At 61.5% G+C, this 18,543-nt stretch overlaps 1 protein-coding gene across 1 annotated transcript in view; it reads right to left on the bottom strand.

The window, feature by feature from the left end:
- Positions 1 to 18,543, bottom strand: part of MAN2B2 (mannosidase alpha class 2B member 2) — a 30,581-nt gene that overhangs the window by 6,162 nt on the left and 5,876 nt on the right. Inside the window, 12 exon segments of the mRNA XM_045834581.1 lie at positions 43 to 153; positions 1,210 to 1,462; positions 1,921 to 2,112; positions 5,648 to 5,922; positions 7,486 to 7,619; positions 9,058 to 9,220; positions 9,963 to 10,153; positions 11,043 to 11,241; positions 16,391 to 16,568; positions 16,929 to 16,953; positions 17,183 to 17,288; positions 18,029 to 18,201. Coding sequence (XP_045690537.1) covers positions 43 to 153; positions 1,210 to 1,462; positions 1,921 to 2,112; positions 5,648 to 5,922; positions 7,486 to 7,619; positions 9,058 to 9,220; positions 9,963 to 10,153; positions 11,043 to 11,241; positions 16,391 to 16,568; positions 16,929 to 16,953; positions 17,183 to 17,288; positions 18,029 to 18,201 — 2,000 coding nt within the window.

Genomic DNA, 18,543 nt, shown 5'->3' with positions numbered 1-18,543 from the left:
GCACCTGGGGGCCGGTAGGGGGGGGGGCGGGCCTCCTCCTACCTCCACCTGTCCCTTCCCCGGGCTGGAGACGCCGTGCGCCTGCTCCGACAGCAGCACCAGCCTGCTCCTGCCGTCCTCGATGTGGGCCGACTGCACCATGGGGTAGTAGTTCTGGGGGCGCAACATATCCGCGGGTGTCGGGCAAAGGGTGAGCCAGGGTCACCTCTGGCCACCCCAGCCGGCCGCCGGCTCAGGCACAGCCGCAGCTGGAGGCAGTGTGGGGAGGGGCTCTGAGTCCGGAGGCAGACAGACAGACAGAGGGGGACTCACGTCCAGCTCCCCCGCCCCCCCCCGCCACATGAGCCGGGGAACTGAGCCCACTCAGGCCCCCCTCTGTCCTTCTGTAAACGGGGCGCAGAGACGAGGTCTGGACACAGGTGCCAGGGGTGGGCGACACAGGCCCGACAGGGGCCCTCGGCCGACCGTGCTGGCTGTGGAAGGGCCCCACGGGCCAGGGCCCCCGGGGCAGGATGTCCTGGGGCTGACAGACTAATGACCAGGGATCGGGGCCCGCCCCAGAGGGTGAGGACCGGCAGACAGAGAGAGTGGGGAACAGAAACTCGGGGGAGGCCGAGCAGGTGGGGACACCGCGCTGTGATGGGCCCCCGAGGCAGGGAGGGAGGGAGGTCACGAAGGTGTATCGGGACGTACGAGGTGCCCAGCACCCCGCCTCACCTGGATTCTCCCAGGGGACCCACGGGGCTCTGGGGCGAGGAGGTACCCCCATTCCCAGGAGCAGAGAAGCTAAGTGAGCTGCCCAAGGTCACCCAGCCTGGGGCCAAAGGCTATGGGGCTGACCCTGGTGTCGGACTTTGGGCCCCGCTCCCTGTGACCCGCTGCCAGCAGTGTCCTGGGCAGAGAACACCAAACACAGGTCAGGTCCCGCTCGGCCCCGGCCAGGTGCCACCCCCCACCTCCGCAGAACGGCTCTCTGACAAGCCCCTCCTGGTACAGGAGAGAAAACCGAGGTGCAGACAGGCCCCTCAGGGACTTCCCTCAGCACACGGTGGCCCCGGGGTGCAGACGCCAGGCTGGCCGCAGCCTGGGTCTCCAGCCCCTAACGATAGCACGCGGGCCAGGCCCAGACAGGCTCTCCCCAGGGCCTCTGCGGCCCCGTGCCGGTGGGGAGGCGCCCTCAGGGCTGCACCGTGGGCACCGCGGGCGTACCCGGGAGATGGTGTTGTTGGCGTAGCGCCGGTAGGGCCTGCGCTGCGTCTGGTAGCCGTTGCTGTCCGAGTAGAGGACCTGCTGGGTGGGCAGGTCGGTGCTGGTCCGCAGCACGGCCTCGCGGTTCAGCTCCAGGGGGCCCACCCGGAGCTCCTGCTCGATGCGCTGGCACAGCAGGTCCCCGTCGTAGCCACGCGGCACGTGGGCCAGGCGGGAGTAGATGGTGTACGTGGGACTCTTGGCATTCGCCGTCCTGGAGGGAAAGCTCCCCATCGGTGAGCCACCTCCCAGAGCCTCTGGACGCCCTCCCCTCCCCCTGTCCTCCTGCCCTTTCTGGCTTTTCTCCCTCCCTCCCCGCCTGCACCCCTCCCCCTCCCTCTGCAGGCGGCAGGGCACCCGGGTGCCTTCCCAGGGACAGGATGAGAGGACCCCAGGGCTCCAGCCTGGCCTGACGGCCTCTGTCTGTGCTGTTCGTGGAGACACGGGCGGTCCCCTCCGTGTGTGCGTCCCTGGCCCCGCGGGATCCTGTCCCAGCACATGCATGGGACGGAACCGGGAGGCAATTCACCTCTTCATCCGACTTCCATCAGGCAATGACCACGTGCCCAGCACAAGCCCAGGAGCCAGGCATCTGAGCAAAGATGGGCCCTCCACACCCGCCCGCGTGCACCTACTGTGTGCCGGGCACAGCCCGCACGGAGGCCAGCGCACCTGTAAAAGTACTGCCGGATCTCGGTCACGAGAGTCCCATCTACGACCTCCATCCCCACCGCTTTCCACGCGGGGCTTGCGGGCTGCCCAGGCGCGAACACGTAGTTATCGGACACGGGGCCCAGGTTCGTGTCGCCGTTGACGTGGTACTCCAGGAACTCCTGGGTCACGCGCACCGTCCGGTTGCTCTGCCTGCCAGGCGGCAAAGAGAACGCCGTGTTGCTGTCGGGGACCGTGTCTCCCGGGTGTCACCCTCAGGAACCGGAACCAGCTGCCCCCCACCGCTCTGCGCGGTCACCAGCCGTGAACGGGGAGGGGAGTGACTGGCACGAAGGCTCCGTGAAGCTCAGGCACTTGGTTCAGAGAAAAGCCCTTCACACCCCGGCTGGTGCAGCTCTGTGGACGGAGCACCGGCCTGTGGACCAAAGGGTCGCCGGTTCCTTTCCCAGTCAGGGCACACGTGTGAGTTGTGGGCCAGGCCCCCAGTAGGGGGCGCGAGACAGGCAACCACACACTGAGAGGAGAGAAGGGTTTCTCTCCTTCTTCTCCCTCCCTTCCCCTCTCTCTAAAAGTAAATAAATAAAATCTTTTTTTAAAAAAGCCCTTCACACCCCATCCCGAGTCCCTCCCTGGCCCCGAGTGGATCACAGAGGAGGAGGGGACAGAGGCTGCGAGACAAGCCACAGGAGCACACGCACGGGGCTAACGCTGCCACGGAGGAAACTGCCCACGGAGACGGTGCGGGGTCACCCCTTCCAGCAGCCCCCTACGGTACAAGGCTGGGTTTTTTCACGCTGACTCCGAGCCGTCCGGAGGTCCCACGCCAGAGCCTTCACCCACTTCCCGTGGTCAAATACTCGTGACCCCAGGGGCAGGGATTACAAAGCCGTTTCTCCGCTGAGGCTCCCGCGGTGGGAGTGCGACATCGCCCAAGACCGCACGTGCAGGAGGCGCACAGCCAGGACTCAGGCCCCCTCCCACGCCACCACCTGCACCCACCCGGTCACTGGGGTCTGGGGGAGGGAGAGGCGGGCGCAGGGGAGGCCAGAGCTGTCGCCGCACATTTGGGCTGCGGACCTGTGTGGCCTGAGCCACCTGTTCCCACCAGCGTGTCGCCCCGCCGGGCAGCTGAAGGGGAAGAAACACCTCTACACCCACTGTGGGGCTGTCTTAGGGACAGTGCTGGGGACGGGAAGGAAGAGCAGGTGTCCAAGAAGCCCCCCTGAGCCCCTGGGATGGAGGGAAGAGAAGAGAATCCTTTCCGCCGGTCCGGCCTCCGAGGCCACTGCCACCTGCTCCCGGACCCCCACCCGGCTTCCTTCACAAACACTCCCCCAGAGGCATCCAGGACGTGATAGCCCCCACAGATCGGGAGATGGGCCGATGACACCTGACAAGGGACTTCCGTCTAGCAGAGGTGAAGGACTCCTACAAGGGAGGAATAAAGGGACAGCCCAGCTTTGACACGGACAAAGGACGCGCACCACAGATGTCTCACCAGGGAAGACACCCAGAGGGCCAGTGGGCGCAGCGAGAGACACTCAGCACCACGGTCCACGGGGAAATGCAAATCAAAAAACCACCTGGAGGCACCACTGCACACCCCGAGGACTGCTGTCATTGAGAAGACAGGCCACGACAAGTCCGGGTGACGAGGTGACCCCCACACACCGTGGTGGGGCTGGGGGACGGAGTGGTCGCTGTGGGAGACGGCCCGGCAGCCCCTCAGACGGTTGAACACAGAGTCGTTCTGTTTACCCGGGGGATGCCACACCGAGGGACCCGCCCGAGAGGAAGGAAAGCTGTGACCGCACGAAAGCACGCACGTGCGTTGCCATAGCAGCACTATTGCTCAGAGCCAAAGAGTGGGGATAACCCACAGGCCCATCAACTTCAGACTGGACCAACAAAGGCGGTATGTGGAAGCCGTGGAATATTACTGAGCCCTGAACAAGGAATGCCGTACTCCACACACGCGCACCGTGAACGGCCCCTGGAAATGCGACGCCCCGTGCCAGAAGCCAGTCGCCAAAGGACCACATGCGGCCTGTTTCCTTTTTACGAAATGTCCAAATCCGGAGAGACGGCCCATAGATTAGAGCTGCCGGGGCCCTCGGGGAGTGGGAAATGGGGTGCGTGTGTCTTATCTTCGGGGTGACGAGCACGTCCTGAAACTGAAGGTGGCGAAGCTCGCACAGCTCCACGAACATGCTCAAGTCCATCCACACGCACAGTTTAAAGGGGCGAGTTGTGCGGCACGGGACTCGCACCGACACAGCTGCCACCCAGGAGAACGGCAGCCCCGCACCCGAGGCTGCACGGGAGCCTGGGCGTGCGCACCCCGCTCCCACCCCGGGCCTCTGCACGGGCAGCTTCCTTCGGTGGAACAGCCGCACTGCGGCTGTGCCAGAGGATTCTCCGGCCCCTCATGGCCTCGGGCCCGACCTGGGGTCTCCCCCAACCCCAACGCCTCCCCTAAGCACCCCCACTCCCAGCTCCAATGGCTCCCCCGTCTCGATGATGCACCAGGAGCGGATTTTGCAGCTTAGCCCCGGTTAGAACTTCAGGGAGCCCCAGAAGGGACAGCCCTTTCCGAGTGCAGAGCGACTGAGAGACAGACGGGCTCAGGCAGAGGGACAGACAGACCTGGCTTACGTGCCGGGCATCCAGGGCTGGCAGAAGGGGGTGGTGAGCAGGAGGCAGCCCTCGCCAGGGCAGCCCAGATGGGGCACGGGGCCCCAGCGAAGGACCCCCAAGCCAGCGTCGGATGCCACCTTTTTCCACTGGATCGGGGAGCTCAGAACCTGTGGGGGGTGTGCCCCATTTCTGATGCTCCCCCACGCTGCCTGCTCTCAGCCCTCCCACCGGCCACAGGCTCTCGAGAAGGACCCCATTTGGAGGGACATCCCAGGGGAGACCCGAGGCTGAGCTCCGGGTGACACTCCCCTCACAGCCACGCCCCCTCCCTCTCCCCCTCCCCCTCACTTCCTCCGGGGGTCCTCCCAAACTGCCAGCTGGCGGTCCCCTCGGGAGCTGGAAGCGGGTGTTCTGGCACAGGCGGCTGGGCCAGAGTGGAAACCACTGGGGGTGTGGCCTGAGGGGGACAGGGTTGGCCCCTATGCCACCGGGGAGGCCCCCCCCGGGGTCAGCTGTCCTCTCTGCTGGGAAGAGATGGCCCCAGGTTGAGTGAAGGTCGGCACGGTGTGTGGATGGGTAGAAAGGTGGGCGGGCGGCCGAGGGCACGGACGGGCGGGGTGTGGATGACGGGCGGGGTGGATGGGAGACTGGAGGCGCGGGTGGGTGCGGAGCTGAGTGGGCGGGTGGTGGGCGACAGGTGGGGGGCAGCAGTGGGTGGACGAACGAATGCGTGGGGGGATGGGGAGTTGGGAATGCATGGCGGGCAAGTAGATCAGTGAATTTTGTGTTCCTCTAAGTTTTACAAAGTGAGTAAAATGAATGTTGTATTTGTTCCCTGGGGTGGGGGATCCTTTAACACCCCTTTTTCCTCAGAATCAATGGCTCTGGAATAAAAAAAATTCAAGACAGTCTTTCTTGCACTGGCCACAAAACTCACGCTCCTAGAAATAAAGACGGTAACAGGCAGAACGGCCTCCCCCGCCCCCGGGTTCTTCCCCAGGCAGGTGAGGAGGTAAGGCCGAGTGAGGGAAGGCCAGGCCGAGCCGCGGGCAATGCCTGCGCCTCAGAGCCGGCCATGGCTGCACCTCACCTCTCCCAGACGCTGTGCATCAGGTTGGTGTCCCGGTCGAGGAAGACGGTGTAGCACCCGTTGTGCACGGGCACCAGGCGCCTGCCCCGGGGCCTGGTGCGCCTCCTGGGCCTGCGCTCAAACGTGGAGGTGAAAGCCTGGGCGGCGCTGGCGGCCCCATCGCCCTCCCGGGCCTCCTCGGCGGGCCTGACGCTGTAGTGCCGGTAACTGAGGCCCGGGACCGTGGCCAGCACGTGCAGGTGGTATTTATGGGGCGCCTCCTTCATTCTCTGGACCTGCAGGGCCCGAGGTGCGGGACGTGACCGGTGTGCTGGGGCCGGAGGAGACCAGTCTCCTCTGTGAGGCCTCACCAGCCCCCCTCCCGGGCAGGGTGCTCACTGCCCCAGGGGCGGCAGGGTACCCCCGTCACTGCACTCAGCTGAGCTCCCCTCCTTGCGTCCGTCCTGCTCAACAGGACCCACCCCCCGCCTCGTCTCCCTCCCCCGCTCCCCTCCCTCTGGGCACCAGCGTTACCCACCGCCCTTCCTTCCCAACACGCCTGCCGTTCCCTGCCTCTGAGCCACTGCTCATGCTGTTCCCTCTACCTGGAAGGCCTTCTCTGGGAACGGGGCGACCTTATTTCCCAGTCCTCTGATTTTGCAGGAGGGGTGCTCTCAGGGTACCCCCCCGGCCTTTCTCACCCCCCCATTCTCTGATCCGGGGAGAAGAACACACACGGCACATTCAGCGACCCCCCTCGCTCTCTAGGGAGAGCACGCAGTCTCCGAGTCCCTGTGGGAGGCCTTTTGGGGAGCCCCGCGAGCGCACCCACGATTGCCGCACAGCCCCTCCCACCCGGGCTCCCCCCGAAACAGCAGCGGACATCTTGTGCCCCCACACCCTGCTCTGCCAGGGTCTTCCCCTGTCATCGGGACCACGGGCCCCGATGTTTCCTCATCTTGTCCGCTGCCTGTCCCTCCAGCCTGACGCCGACCCCCGAGGCAGGGACTCTGGCTAGCACAGCACCCCAGCGCCTGGCCCAAGGCCTGACACAGAGTGGGCGCCCCGGAACACCAGTAAGTGGTCCACTCTGAGCGGGGTCGCATCTGGCGGGAAGGGGCGTCACGTGCGGGGTCCGCACGAAGCAACGCCCTCCCCCGGCCCCTCCCCCGGCCCCTGCGGGGCGGAGGGACACCCCCTCCTCCGTCTCAGCTGAGGACGGTGCCCCGGCTGCCGGGCCGTTGCTCTATGCCCGACTCTCTCTTCGCCTCTGTGTCTGCCCCTCCCCCACAGTGGCCTGGCCAGCCCGGAGGACGAGCGTGTGCTGAACGGCTGACTGACAGCAGCTCCTCCTCCACCGCCCAGGGAGGGGCCGCGGGGTGTCAGGCCGGGTGCCCCAGGGGACCCGGTCCGGCTCCAGGCAGCGGAGGAGGCGAGCGGGGACCACACGTGCACACGGGGTGTGGGGGTGCTGGGGAGAAGCGGCATGGGCCTCCACCCCCACAGAGCACCCCATCAGGACGCCCGAAGGCCTGTCCCGGGAGGAGTAGAGAGTGGAAATTCACATTGGACTCGAAACAGTCCCCGGGGGAGGGGAGGCAAAGGGCCTCCCGGGCAGCGCACAGCACACCGGACGCCCCCCAGGGAGGGGTCAGCACCCGGGAGCAGCTGGCCGGGCCAGAGACCCGAGAGGCCCAGTGCCAGGCCCCCGGGTGGGTCCCACAGGTCCTCAGTGGACACCACCCCCTGACGTCCTCGGCGAGGGTGGGGTCGGGGGACGGTCCCGTCAGCTGGGAGCTCCCTTCCTGGGAGCGCCTGGCCCGAGCAGGGGTCCACGGCGGCAAAAGTCACGCCCCTACCTGTGCGGGCACGGAGCGGCCCGACTCATCCGTGACACTGACCCTGGAGAAGCCCACGGTCAGGCTGATGATGGTGGTGACCGTCCAGGCCAGGGGATTGTAGACCACCACGGAGCGGGCCTTGGTCGCCGGGCCTGCAACGGAGCACAGGCTCACGCGCTGTCATCGGCCCCTCAGCGCCGGGGAGAGAGGGGCAGCGGGCCCTGGCCCACGGAGCCCCCGGGGAACCCACGGAGAAGGCGGGGGGGTGGGGGGACCAGCCGGGCAGGCCGCTCCACACTGCCCCGCCCCGTCCCTGTTCCCAGGCGGGAAGGGAACAGCACCCCGCCCCCCCCGCCCCCGCCCGACAGCTGGGGTTCCCGGTGCTCCTCGCTCACCCGCCCCATCAGTGCACCCCACTGATGAGGGAACGGAGGCCGGAGAAGCAGCATCTCCCGCCCAGGGGGACCCTGCCCCTAAGGCCAGGCTCCCAGGCTTTGAGGGCCTGTCCTGAGCGATCGGAGAATTCTCTGGGGCCTGGAAGGTCGAGCCCAGCTGCCTAGCCCAGCTTCCGAGACCCCTGCAGTACGGACCTGAAACCCCTTCCTGTCCCACCCTGCGCCCTGTGCGCTGCGGTGAGCTCCGGCCACGCTCGCCGACCCCTGAACACAATGCAGGGCGTCCAGCCCCCGCCTCTGCCCTGGCTGCCATGGCGACGCTTCCCCGTCAGCTGTCTCCACCTACTCCTCGCTCGTGGTGCCACCCACATAAGCTCGTGGGAAGGGACTGCCACCCAGGCAGTACGGTCATGGCCCTGGTCCTAGCTCTCTCCACAGACGCCCCTCCCACCGACCCCACTCCCTGCGGGCAGGTGCTGTGTGTGCTGCCCTGTCCCCACGGGCCACCCGGGGTGTGGAGGTGGGACAGGGCCCTGCACAGACACAGAGGGGAGGGTGAGCAGTGGCACCGGAGGCGAGACATGCACGGTGACAGGGTGCAGGCTGAGGGTGGGCCTGGGGGCAGGGCGTGGGGCGCAGACTAGGGCACAGAAAGTCTCTCTGGGTCTGAAACCCCCTCGGGCCCCTCAGACAGCTGTGGCCATCCCCGCATCCACGTGAAATGCTCACAGTCACAGGCGTCACGCCGAGATGACGGGCACCCAAGCTGAGCTCGGGACACGCACCAGGAGCCAGGCTGAGACCAGGTCCCCAAGGACACCTGCTTCTTCCGCAACGCAGAGCAGCTCGGGACCAGGGGTTTGACCCCTTCCCGCCCGAGTGGCCCCCGGCAAGCCCACGGCCCCATGTCTGTCCGTGTCCTTAGCTCGAGCACGGGGCTGGCAGCAGTCCTGACCGGCGCACAGGCCACAGGGCACCAAGCCAACTGCCCCAGGGAGCGGGCCGGGCCCGTGCCCAGTGCCGCCTCGTGCGGGGTGAGCAAACCAAGGCTTAGGGAGCCGACGGCACCGGCCCACGGTCAGGCTGAGGGTCAGAGCGCGTGAAGCAAGTGACTCCTGAGTCTGGAGTGCAGGTGGTCCAGGCCCCCTCCCCGGACCGCCCTCCCCAGAGCCCCCGCCAGGCCCCAGGTCCCCACCCCGCCCTGCAGGGCCTCGCTTACCCACGTGGGCTTGCGTCCCGTCCAGGGCGATGGAGGACATCAGCTGCAGCACGCCCCGAATCCCCGCACGCAGGTGCTCCGCGAACATGTTGCTCACCTTGATGGCCTCAGTCCCGGTGACGGCATCGTGGTGCTGGACCTGCGGGCCCCCCAGACAAGGGAACAGTGGGGTCAGGGCTCGCCGCTGCGAAGCGCTCCCCAGGCACCTGGCCGGGCCCAGGCCGGCCACCCTTCTTCTCGGCAGGAGCAGGGAGGGGGCGGGTCCCTGTCCCTCCCACGTCACAGGGAGGAAACTGAGGCTCAGGGAAGCTGACCTTGCCCGTCGTTTTCTGACCTTGCGGAAACCCGCCACCTGAGTCCCCCACCTTGGGCAGACCACAGACTTCAGGAAGGGATCTGTCCTGGCTTCGCAGCCACGGTACCTCCCTCCCGGTGACACAGGAGCCACCGGGCTCCCCGGGAGCGGCCCGCTGTGCAGCAGAGGTGGGCCGGCGGGCTGCGTCTATTATTGCACTCCGCTGCCCTGCCGCCCCGCTGGGAGTGCTCGCGGCCCTCATGTCCAGGAAGGGAGGTGGGGCTCAGGGAGGGGATGCCCGTGCCTGAGCCCGCACTCGGGGCTGAGGCTGAATCCAGGCAGGACCCCGGACACAAGGCTGCTCCGCCTTGCCCTTTGCCCTCCAGGTCAGTGCGGGTCTAGAGTTTCCGGGGCCACCGGCCGATGCTGTCAGACGGTCCCCCGTCGCCCGGCCCCAGCCTCATCACCAAAGACGACCTCAGTGTCCTCATCTGGGAAGTGGCCCCCAGGGATCGGGGGCTGCATGCCGATGGCCTCGCACGGGAGGTTCCCGTCCCACTGCTGTCACCGGGAAGTGTGACGGTACCTCGGACACGGCCCAGCGGAGCTGCTGGAGCTGCTTCAGGGCCCAGGTGGGGTCCAGGGCCCGGCGGGGGGCCGGCCACATGTGGCGCGTGAACATGGACTCCCCGGCGTGCAGCAGGGCGCTGGCCCGCCTCGCCAGCCCCTTCAGCTGGCTGCGGGACGTGTAGAAGCCAGTCCAGGCCTTCAGAGAATCTGGGAGACCAGAGCCGGCGTGGGTGTGCGTTTCCTGCCCACGCTCCTGCCCATGCAGCTCCCCATGCCCAACCCCAGAGGAGCTGGGGCCAGAGAGGGCACAGCCAGCGTGGGTCACCCAGGAAGGCTTTGGGCGGGGGAGGGGGGGGGTCTGTAACCCAGGGCTCCTGCCCCAGCCAGGCCAGGAACTGCCCCTGAGTGCTGCAGGTCCTGGTGGGGACAAGACCACCCAGCAAGGACCAGGGATGACATGGTCACCGGTAACAGCTGCGTCTGCTGAGCCCCTGCCCTGCGCTGGACCCTAACCTATGAGCTTTCCTTGTTTCACTTTATTTCTACAAACCCACAGACTAAGGACCATTCATGTCCTCATTTCACTGAGACGCAACAGTTCCCTGAGTCGCTCGCAGCCAGGACGCAGGCTCAGCCCGAGACCATCACTCCCAACCCTCCACTGGGCTGTTCGTAGCCTCAGGGACACAGGTGTGCGGCACACAGGGTCCCCCGAGTGTGACCATGTACGAAGAGAAGGAAAGCTGGGGCCTGCGGACACGCAGAGGAGCCCCCTGGTGGAGCCCGCATGTCAGGGAAGGTCCTGCAGGAGGCGACGTCGCAAGGTCAGCGGAACTGATGCAGGCGGAGGAGAAGGCGGGAGGGGGCCCTTCCGGCCGGGAGCACCACCAGGGCACAGGCACGGAGGGAGGACCCCGCTGCGCGTGGCAATGCTGGGAGCCAGGCTTTGTGTGTGCGGCAGCTCAGATGCTCAGGTGGGACAGGCGGGTGGGGACAGGGCCAGCTCCCCAGACTGCAAGAGCAGGGCAGAGCAGACTCTGCAGTGAGGGCTCGCCCTCGCGCCAAACCACCACCCTCAGCCCCCAGAGGCCGGTACCTGAGGAGTAGGGCAGGAAGTCCTGGTGGTGGCGGACCTGCCAGGTGACGTTGTGAGCGTGCACCGCGCGGAAGTAGTCCCCCAGGGTGGCGTACTCCGCCGCGACTCCGAGCCTGGAGCTGTGTTTGTTGATGTGGCGCAGCAGGAGGTCCATGTTGGCGAACTGCAGCGTGGCGTTGAAAAACTGCCTGTCGCATCCCTGCAGGCGGGACGCAGGGGCCACGTCCTGTCACACCCTCCCACTCCCCACGGGGGCCACCACGTCCGCAGAGCAGCTCCCGCAGCCGAACCCCTGGGCGTCACCTTCTCCCGCTCCCCCTCTCTCCCGCCCGGACCACTTGCTCCTCTACCTCCTGCACTTGCTCATCTCCCACCTGGTGAGGGGGAGCGGGTGCCTCTGCCGCCATCAGCCCCCCGACAGCCACGGGCTGCTCAGTTTTTCTGTTGTGTGTGTGTGTGTGTGTGTGTGTGTGTGTGCGTGTGTGTGCACATTTCTATAAAATTCTCACCCAAGGACACTTTTTTTCACTGTTTTGAGAGAGACCGAGAGACAGAGAGAGAGAGAGAGAGAGGAAAGGAGAAAGAGAAACATCAATTGGTTGCCTCCTGCACATGCCCGGGCCGGGAATCAAACCCGCAACCCTTCTGGTTACGGGTCACTGCTCCAACCAACCGAGCCGCACCGGCTGGGGCTCTGTGTCTGCTGTGTTTTTAAATTTCACATGTAAGTGATATCACACAGTCTTTCTCCTTCTCTGGCTCATTTCGTTCCCTTGCATTTCTAAAAGCCATTTAGTGTTACTACTCACCAAGATCACTAATTATAATACTACGGTAACTACCAATACCGATGGTAACAGCCATGACTCACCTTTATTGACCTTAATATCACCTTCAGAAAGGCCGTCAAAGTCCAAATTGCTAGAAACACGCCACCTACCAAGACCAGGTAAGAAAAAACAGAAAATGTGCCCTGGCTGGCATAGTTCAGTGGACTGAGCGCAGGCTGCGAACCAAAGCATCGCAGGTTGGATTCCCAGTCAGGGCACATGCCTGAGTTGCAGGCCACGGCCGCCAGCAACCGCACATTGATGTTTCTCTCTCTCTCTTTCTCCCTCACTTCCCTCTCTAAAAAATAAATAAATAAAATCTTAAAAAAAAACAGAAAATGTGAACAGACATATTACTAGCAAAGAGACTGATCAGTAATCAAAAAGCTCTAAACAAACATAAGCCAGGACCAGAGCACTTCACTGGGTAATGCCATGAAATATTTAAAGAAGAATTAGTACCATCCTTCTAAACTCTTCCAAAAAACAAAACAGAACAGAAGAGGAGAGAACATTCCCAAACTCATGTATGAGGCCAGCCTCACCCTGATACCGAAATCAGACAGAGACGTCGCAAGAATAGAAAAGTACAGGTCAGTCTCCTGGGTGACCATAGATGCAGACATTCTCAACAAAATATTAGCAGACTGACTTCAAAAATGCATTAAAAAGATCACATGCCATGACCCAGTGGGGTTCATTCCAGGGATGCAAGGGCAGGTCACCATCCACCAATCGAATGACATGATACATCACGTTGACAAAACGAAGAATAAGAATCCTGCCATCAGGTCAATAGATGCAGAAAAAGCATTTGACAAAATTCAACATACATTTATGATATTTAAAAAAATCCCTCAACAAAGAAGGCACAGAGAGAATACACTTCCACACCACGAAGGCACCAGTGACGGCCCGCAGCCAACGCCGCACGCGACAGAGGGAAACCGAGAGCCCTTCCTCCAAGGTCCGCAGCCAGACGAGGGCGCCCGCCCTCACCGCTTTTATTTGGCGCAGTTTGGGAACCTCAGCCACAGCAATTAGGCAAGATAAAGAAACAGAAAGCATCCAAACTGGAAAGGAAGAAGTAGAACTGCTCTTATTTGCAAATGACAGGATACGGAGAGAACCCCAAAGAATCCACCCGAACTGTTGGAACAAATACACAGATGTAGTAAACTTTGCAGGATACAAAATCAATACACAAAAATCAGCAGCATTTCTACATGCTAATAAACTAGCAGAAAGAAAAGTTTGCCCTCGCTGCTGTGACTCAGTGGGTCGAGTGCCAGCCTGCAAGCCAGAGGGTCACTGGTTCAATTCCCAGTCAGGGCACATGCCTGGATTGCGGGCCAGGCCCCCAGTGGGGGGGCATGCAAGGGGCAACCACATATTGATGTTTCTCTCTCTCTCTTCTCCCTCCCTTCCCCCTCTCTAAAAATAAATAAATAAAATCTTCTTTTAAAAAAGAAAGAAAAACTTATAAGCAATCCCATTTACAATTGCATTAAAAAGGATAAAATGCCTAGCAATAAATTTTACCAAGAAGGTGAAAGACCTGTGCATTGAAACTACACAACACTAGCCCTGGCTGGCGTAGCTCAGTGGATTGAGCTTGGGCTGCGAACTAAAGTGTCGCGGGTTCGATTCCCAGTCAGGGTACATGCCTGGGTTGCAGGCCATGACCCCCAGCAACCACACATTGATGTTTCTCTCTCTCTCTCTCTCTCTCTCTCTTTCTCCCTCCCTTCCTTCTCTAAAAATAAATAAAGAAAATCTTAAAAAAAAAAAGAAACTACACAACACTAATGAAAAAAATTAAAGAAGACACAAATACATAGGTTGGAGGAATTATTACTGTTAAAATGTCCATATTACCCAAAGCAATCGACAGAGTCAATGCAATCCCTATTGATATTCAAATGGCATTTTTCACAGAAATAAAGCATCTGAAAATTTGTATGGAACCACACACACAAAAAAATCCAAACAGCAAAAGCAACATTGAGAAGGAAAAACAAAATTGCACATATCAAGTTGATCAAATTTTATTACAAAGCTATAGTACTCAAACAGTAAGATATTCGCATAAAAACAATCACATTGGTCAATGGAACAGAAAAGAAAGCATAGAAATAATCCTATTCATATCTGTTCAATTAATTTATGGCAAATTAGCCAAGCATCTACAATGGGGAAAAGGGCAGTCTCTTCAGTAAATGATGTTTGAAAAACCGGACACCCGTGAGAAAGAATGACACTGGACACGCCCTCACACCACACACAAAACCAGCCCCAAAGGATTAAAGACTTCCACGTAAGGCCTGAAACCACAAAACTGCTGGAAGAAAGCCCAACCAACCAGCTCTTTGCCATCAGTCTTGGTGGGGAGTTTTTGGCTTCGACACCACAAACACACACAACAAAGCGAAAATAAACACATGGGACTGTAATCAAGCCAAAAGCTTCTGCAGAGAAAAGGAGACCATCAAGATGAAAAGGCGTCCTATCAAATGGGAGAAAATATTTGAAAATCATGTATGTGATAAGGGCTTCATATGCAGAATATATAAAGAACTCAAACAACTCAACAGCAAAAACTCAAACAATCCAGTTTCAAAATGGGCCAAGGATCTGCGTAGACACCACCCCAAGGAGGACACACAGAGGGCCGGCAGGCTCAACACCACTCGTCATCAGAGCAACGCAGATCAAAACCACCGAACGTGTCGCCTCACGCCTGGGAGGGTGGCCGTCCCCGCAGAGACAAGAGACAGTGCGGGCGAGGACGTGGAGGAAAGGGGACCCCCCGGCACTGTCGGCGGGAGTGCAAATCGGTGCAGCCACTGTGGAGAGCTCCTCAAAACATTAAAAATAGAATTACTGTGTGATCCAGCAACTCCACTTCTGGGTATTTAGCCAAAGAAAGCAAAACATTAATTCTAAAAGATACATGCACCCATATTCACAGCGGCATTATTTACAATCAATAGCCAGTACAGGAAAGCGACCTAAGTGTCCGCCAATAGACGAATGAAGAATCGCAGTACACAGACTTCTGGCGAAGACGGAGGCGCAGGCAGACCCACTGGGCCTCCTCGCACCACCAAAGAAGGACAACAACAATTTAAAAACAAAAGACAACCAGCACTGCCAGAAAATCTCACTGTACGGAAGTCCGACGACCAAGGAGTTAAAGAGGATGCGTTCATCCAGCCCAGTAGGACGGGCGGAGATGGGCAGGTCATCATCACCCAGCCCTTAGTATACGAAATGTTAAAGGGATTTATCTAAGAAAAGGAAGAAGACCAAAACTATGAACAATAACATGACAGCAAACTCACAACTATCAACAAACAAACCTAAAAAAAAAACAAAAACAAACTAAGCAAACAACTAGAACAGGAATGGAATCACAGAAATGGAGGTCACATGGAGGGTTATCAGTGGGGAGGAGGGGGAGGGGGAGAACAGGAGAAAAGGTACAGGGAATAAGAAGCATAAACGGTAGGTACAAAATAGACAGGGGGAGGGTAAGAATAGTACAGGGAATGGAGAAGCCAAAGAACTTACATGTACGACCCATGGACAGGAACTAAGAAGGGAGAATGTGGGTGGGAGGGGGGTGCGGGGCAGGGGGGAATGTAGGGGGGAAATGGGACAACTGTAATAGCATAATCAATAAAATATATGAATAAAAATAAAATGAAAAATAAACGTGGGATATATATTTATGACCCTATGCACCCTTATGTTCATAGCAGCATTATTTACAATAACCGAAATCTAGACACAGCCTAGGTCCCCACTAGTAGTGAGTGGATAAGAAAGCTGTGGTGCAGTCACACGGTGGAATACTACTCGGCCGTAAAAAAGGAAACCTTACCCTCTGTGACAGCACGGACACACCTGGGGAACATCATGCTCAGTGGAATGAGCCAGTCGGAGAAAGACAAATACCGTATGCTCTCACTTACGTGTGGAATCCCATGAACAAACTAAACTGACAAACCAAACGGAAACAGAGGCCCGGACACAGGGAACGGACTGGTGGCTGTCAGAGGGGAGGGGGACGGGGGACTGAAGGAAAGAAGGGGAAGGGGTCAGCTAAAGATCACATGTGCATAACCCCCCCCACCCAGAGGATGGCAGAGGGGCGGGGTGGGGGCGGGGTGGAGGCGGGCAAAGGGTGGGAGGAAACGGGGACATCTGTAACAGTGTCAACAATAAAATAAAGAAAAACTAAAATAAAAATGGATGCCTCAAGTCTCATCTAAAGCTATATATACATAGTAATACATGGGCTGCATTCCAGGGGGAGGTGGGGGTGAGTCCAGGAGAGGGCCCCGGGGTGGGCGGGGGAGGAGGACCGCCCGCCCGCCGCGGGGGGGCTGAGGGCGGCAGCCCGGCCGGCGCCTGGATAGCCCGCAGAGACAGGCCCGGTGAGAGCGGGACCCGAGCCCAGAGTGGCCCCGTCCTGGGGCTGAGATGCGGCCACCGGGCTGGGACGCCGCTTACCCAGGGCCAGAGGACGTGCGGGGTCCGGAACCAGGCGGCCCGCAGCTTCGCCTCCTGCACCAGGGTCTCCGTGTACTTCCTGACGGTGTGCGCCGTGACGGGCTCGTCCATGTCCGAGAACAGCCCGTCCCTGGGCGGCTCCGGGAACCGGGCCTGACCTTCCCAGGAAAACCCTATCCTGCGGGGGAGAGAAGGGTTGAGGGCCCCCACCCCAGGACAGGACGCCTCCTGCAGTCCCAGGGGGCAGGCAGGGCTCAGCCAGACCACAGACCCTGCCGGCCCCGTCTTCTCCCCACCGCGCAGGGGGCGAGTCCGAGGTGGGCGAGTCCGAGGTGGGCAGGCCGAGGGGCTCCCACCCAGGCACCACGCTCACCAGCTGTGGGACCTCGGGCAGGTCACCTCCCCTGGGCTCACGTCACTTCAGCCCTCACGTGCAGCCCACCACCTCTGCGCCCCACGTCACCATGCGGGTCACGTGGAACTCATGAGGTCGCTCCGCTGAGGGCACCTCCGAGCCCTCCCGAACAGGGGCGAGGGCTGCGCCTGGGTGGGCACGTGAGCCGCTCGCCCTGGACACAACACGTAAGGGGCTGCCACAGGCCTCAGAGTCAGCATCAGAGAGGTTTGAGGCGATGTGTTAGAAAATCGAATAAATGCCAAAAGTCATGGCGAACAAAATCTCAAAGTGTTAACCAAAGACAGAGGAGCATCGGGGTCCCCCCGTGGCTTGGCCGGCCCGCGCTCAGGGCTGTCCCTGCTCGGGGGTGCGGCGAGGGTGGGAGCTGATCTGACGCGGGGACAGCGCTCACGAGCAGTAGCCGAACTGGTCCATGACGTGCGTGAAGATTTCCTGCTGCGCCGCCAGGGACCGGGACCCCCGCCACACGAACTGCAGCCCCTGCACACCGGGAGGGGACAGGGCTGAAGGCCGGCAGAGCAGCCGGTTCCACCCCCTGGGAGGGGACAGCATAAGGGCTGAAGGCCAGCAGAGCAGACACCGGGGGGTCTCTGACTGCCCTCCCCTTGGTCCCAGGCTGCCTCCCCCTGAAGATCCCACCTCACCCCCCAAAGCCACAGCAGGCTGTGGGCCTGCTCATTTACCCCGCCTCCTTCTCAGGGACGCCTGCAAGACAAGCTCTGCTTGAATGCCCCCAGACACAGGGAACTCATCACCTCTCACTAAGTGGGCAGCCTACGTTTTGTAGTTCAGACGGATAGAAAGTGTTCAGGGTTACAAGCAGGGATAAAATCCTGATTCTGTTAGCATCGCCCCTGGGACCCACACATGTGCCCTGACTCGCCTGTGACCGGATTCCAGGCCATGGAAACGGAGGGGAGCCACGCCCAGCTCACAGAGTTGCCCGTGGGTGCAACACGCTGGCACACGCGGGAAGTGTGCTCAGGGTCAGCGCGGTCCTCCTTGGGGCTCACAAGGGTCACCTGTCTCGCACACCTGCAGCCTGCCTGCTCTGCCCTCCTCCCTCTGGGCCGGCTCCCTCTGCTCTCTGGACTGTCGCTGCTGAGGGCACTCTGCACAGGACCCTGACCTGAGGGCAGGGGCTCCGGGGGACACGGAGAACCCGGTGGCGCGAGGGGGTGCCGGAAGGGGCGGCGCGGGCAGGCACGCCCCGCACTCACCCGCGCCTCCTGCATGGCCTCCTTCAGGTCGTAGTCGATCCGGCCGATGACGTGGGCGTTGAACCCCGCCAGGGCGAACAGGGTGGGCGTCGTGGCGGATGCGCCGAACGGGTCCACCTGCCAGGAGAACTGCGGCCGGACCCCAAACGTTTCGTAGAGAAAGCCGTGTCCCTCTGCGGAGACAGCGCCGCTGCCGAGCTGGGGGCAGGGAGGGCCCCCCACCTCCCAGGGCCCCGGGGGCCCTGCTTCCCGGCCAGCAGGGTCTCGGGCACTGGGCGACTAATGCAAGGGCCCATCTGAGACCGTCCCGCCACTCAAGTGTTCACTCGTGGCTTCCGAGCCGCCGCCACGGGCCACGGGCCCAGCTGCGGGAGGAGGGAGGAGGAGAGCAGGGGCACTGGGAACAGAGCTGCATGGGGCCCACGGCAGAGCTGGGGCCCTTCCTGTCCCGGAGGGGTGCCACCCACCCCACTCTTGCCATGTTCTAGGTCCGGCCTGCAGGGTTAGCCCTGGGG

This window comes from Phyllostomus hastatus, unplaced genomic scaffold (assembly GCF_019186645.2).
Source record: "Phyllostomus hastatus isolate PE091 unplaced genomic scaffold, TTU_PhHast_1.1 phas_contig_196, whole genome shotgun sequence".
In the NCBI taxonomy this organism is placed as follows: Eukaryota; Metazoa; Chordata; class Mammalia; order Chiroptera; family Phyllostomidae; genus Phyllostomus; species Phyllostomus hastatus.
The sequence above is the reverse complement of the archived record's forward strand: the minus strand, read 5'-3'. Positions and strand labels throughout refer to the sequence as shown.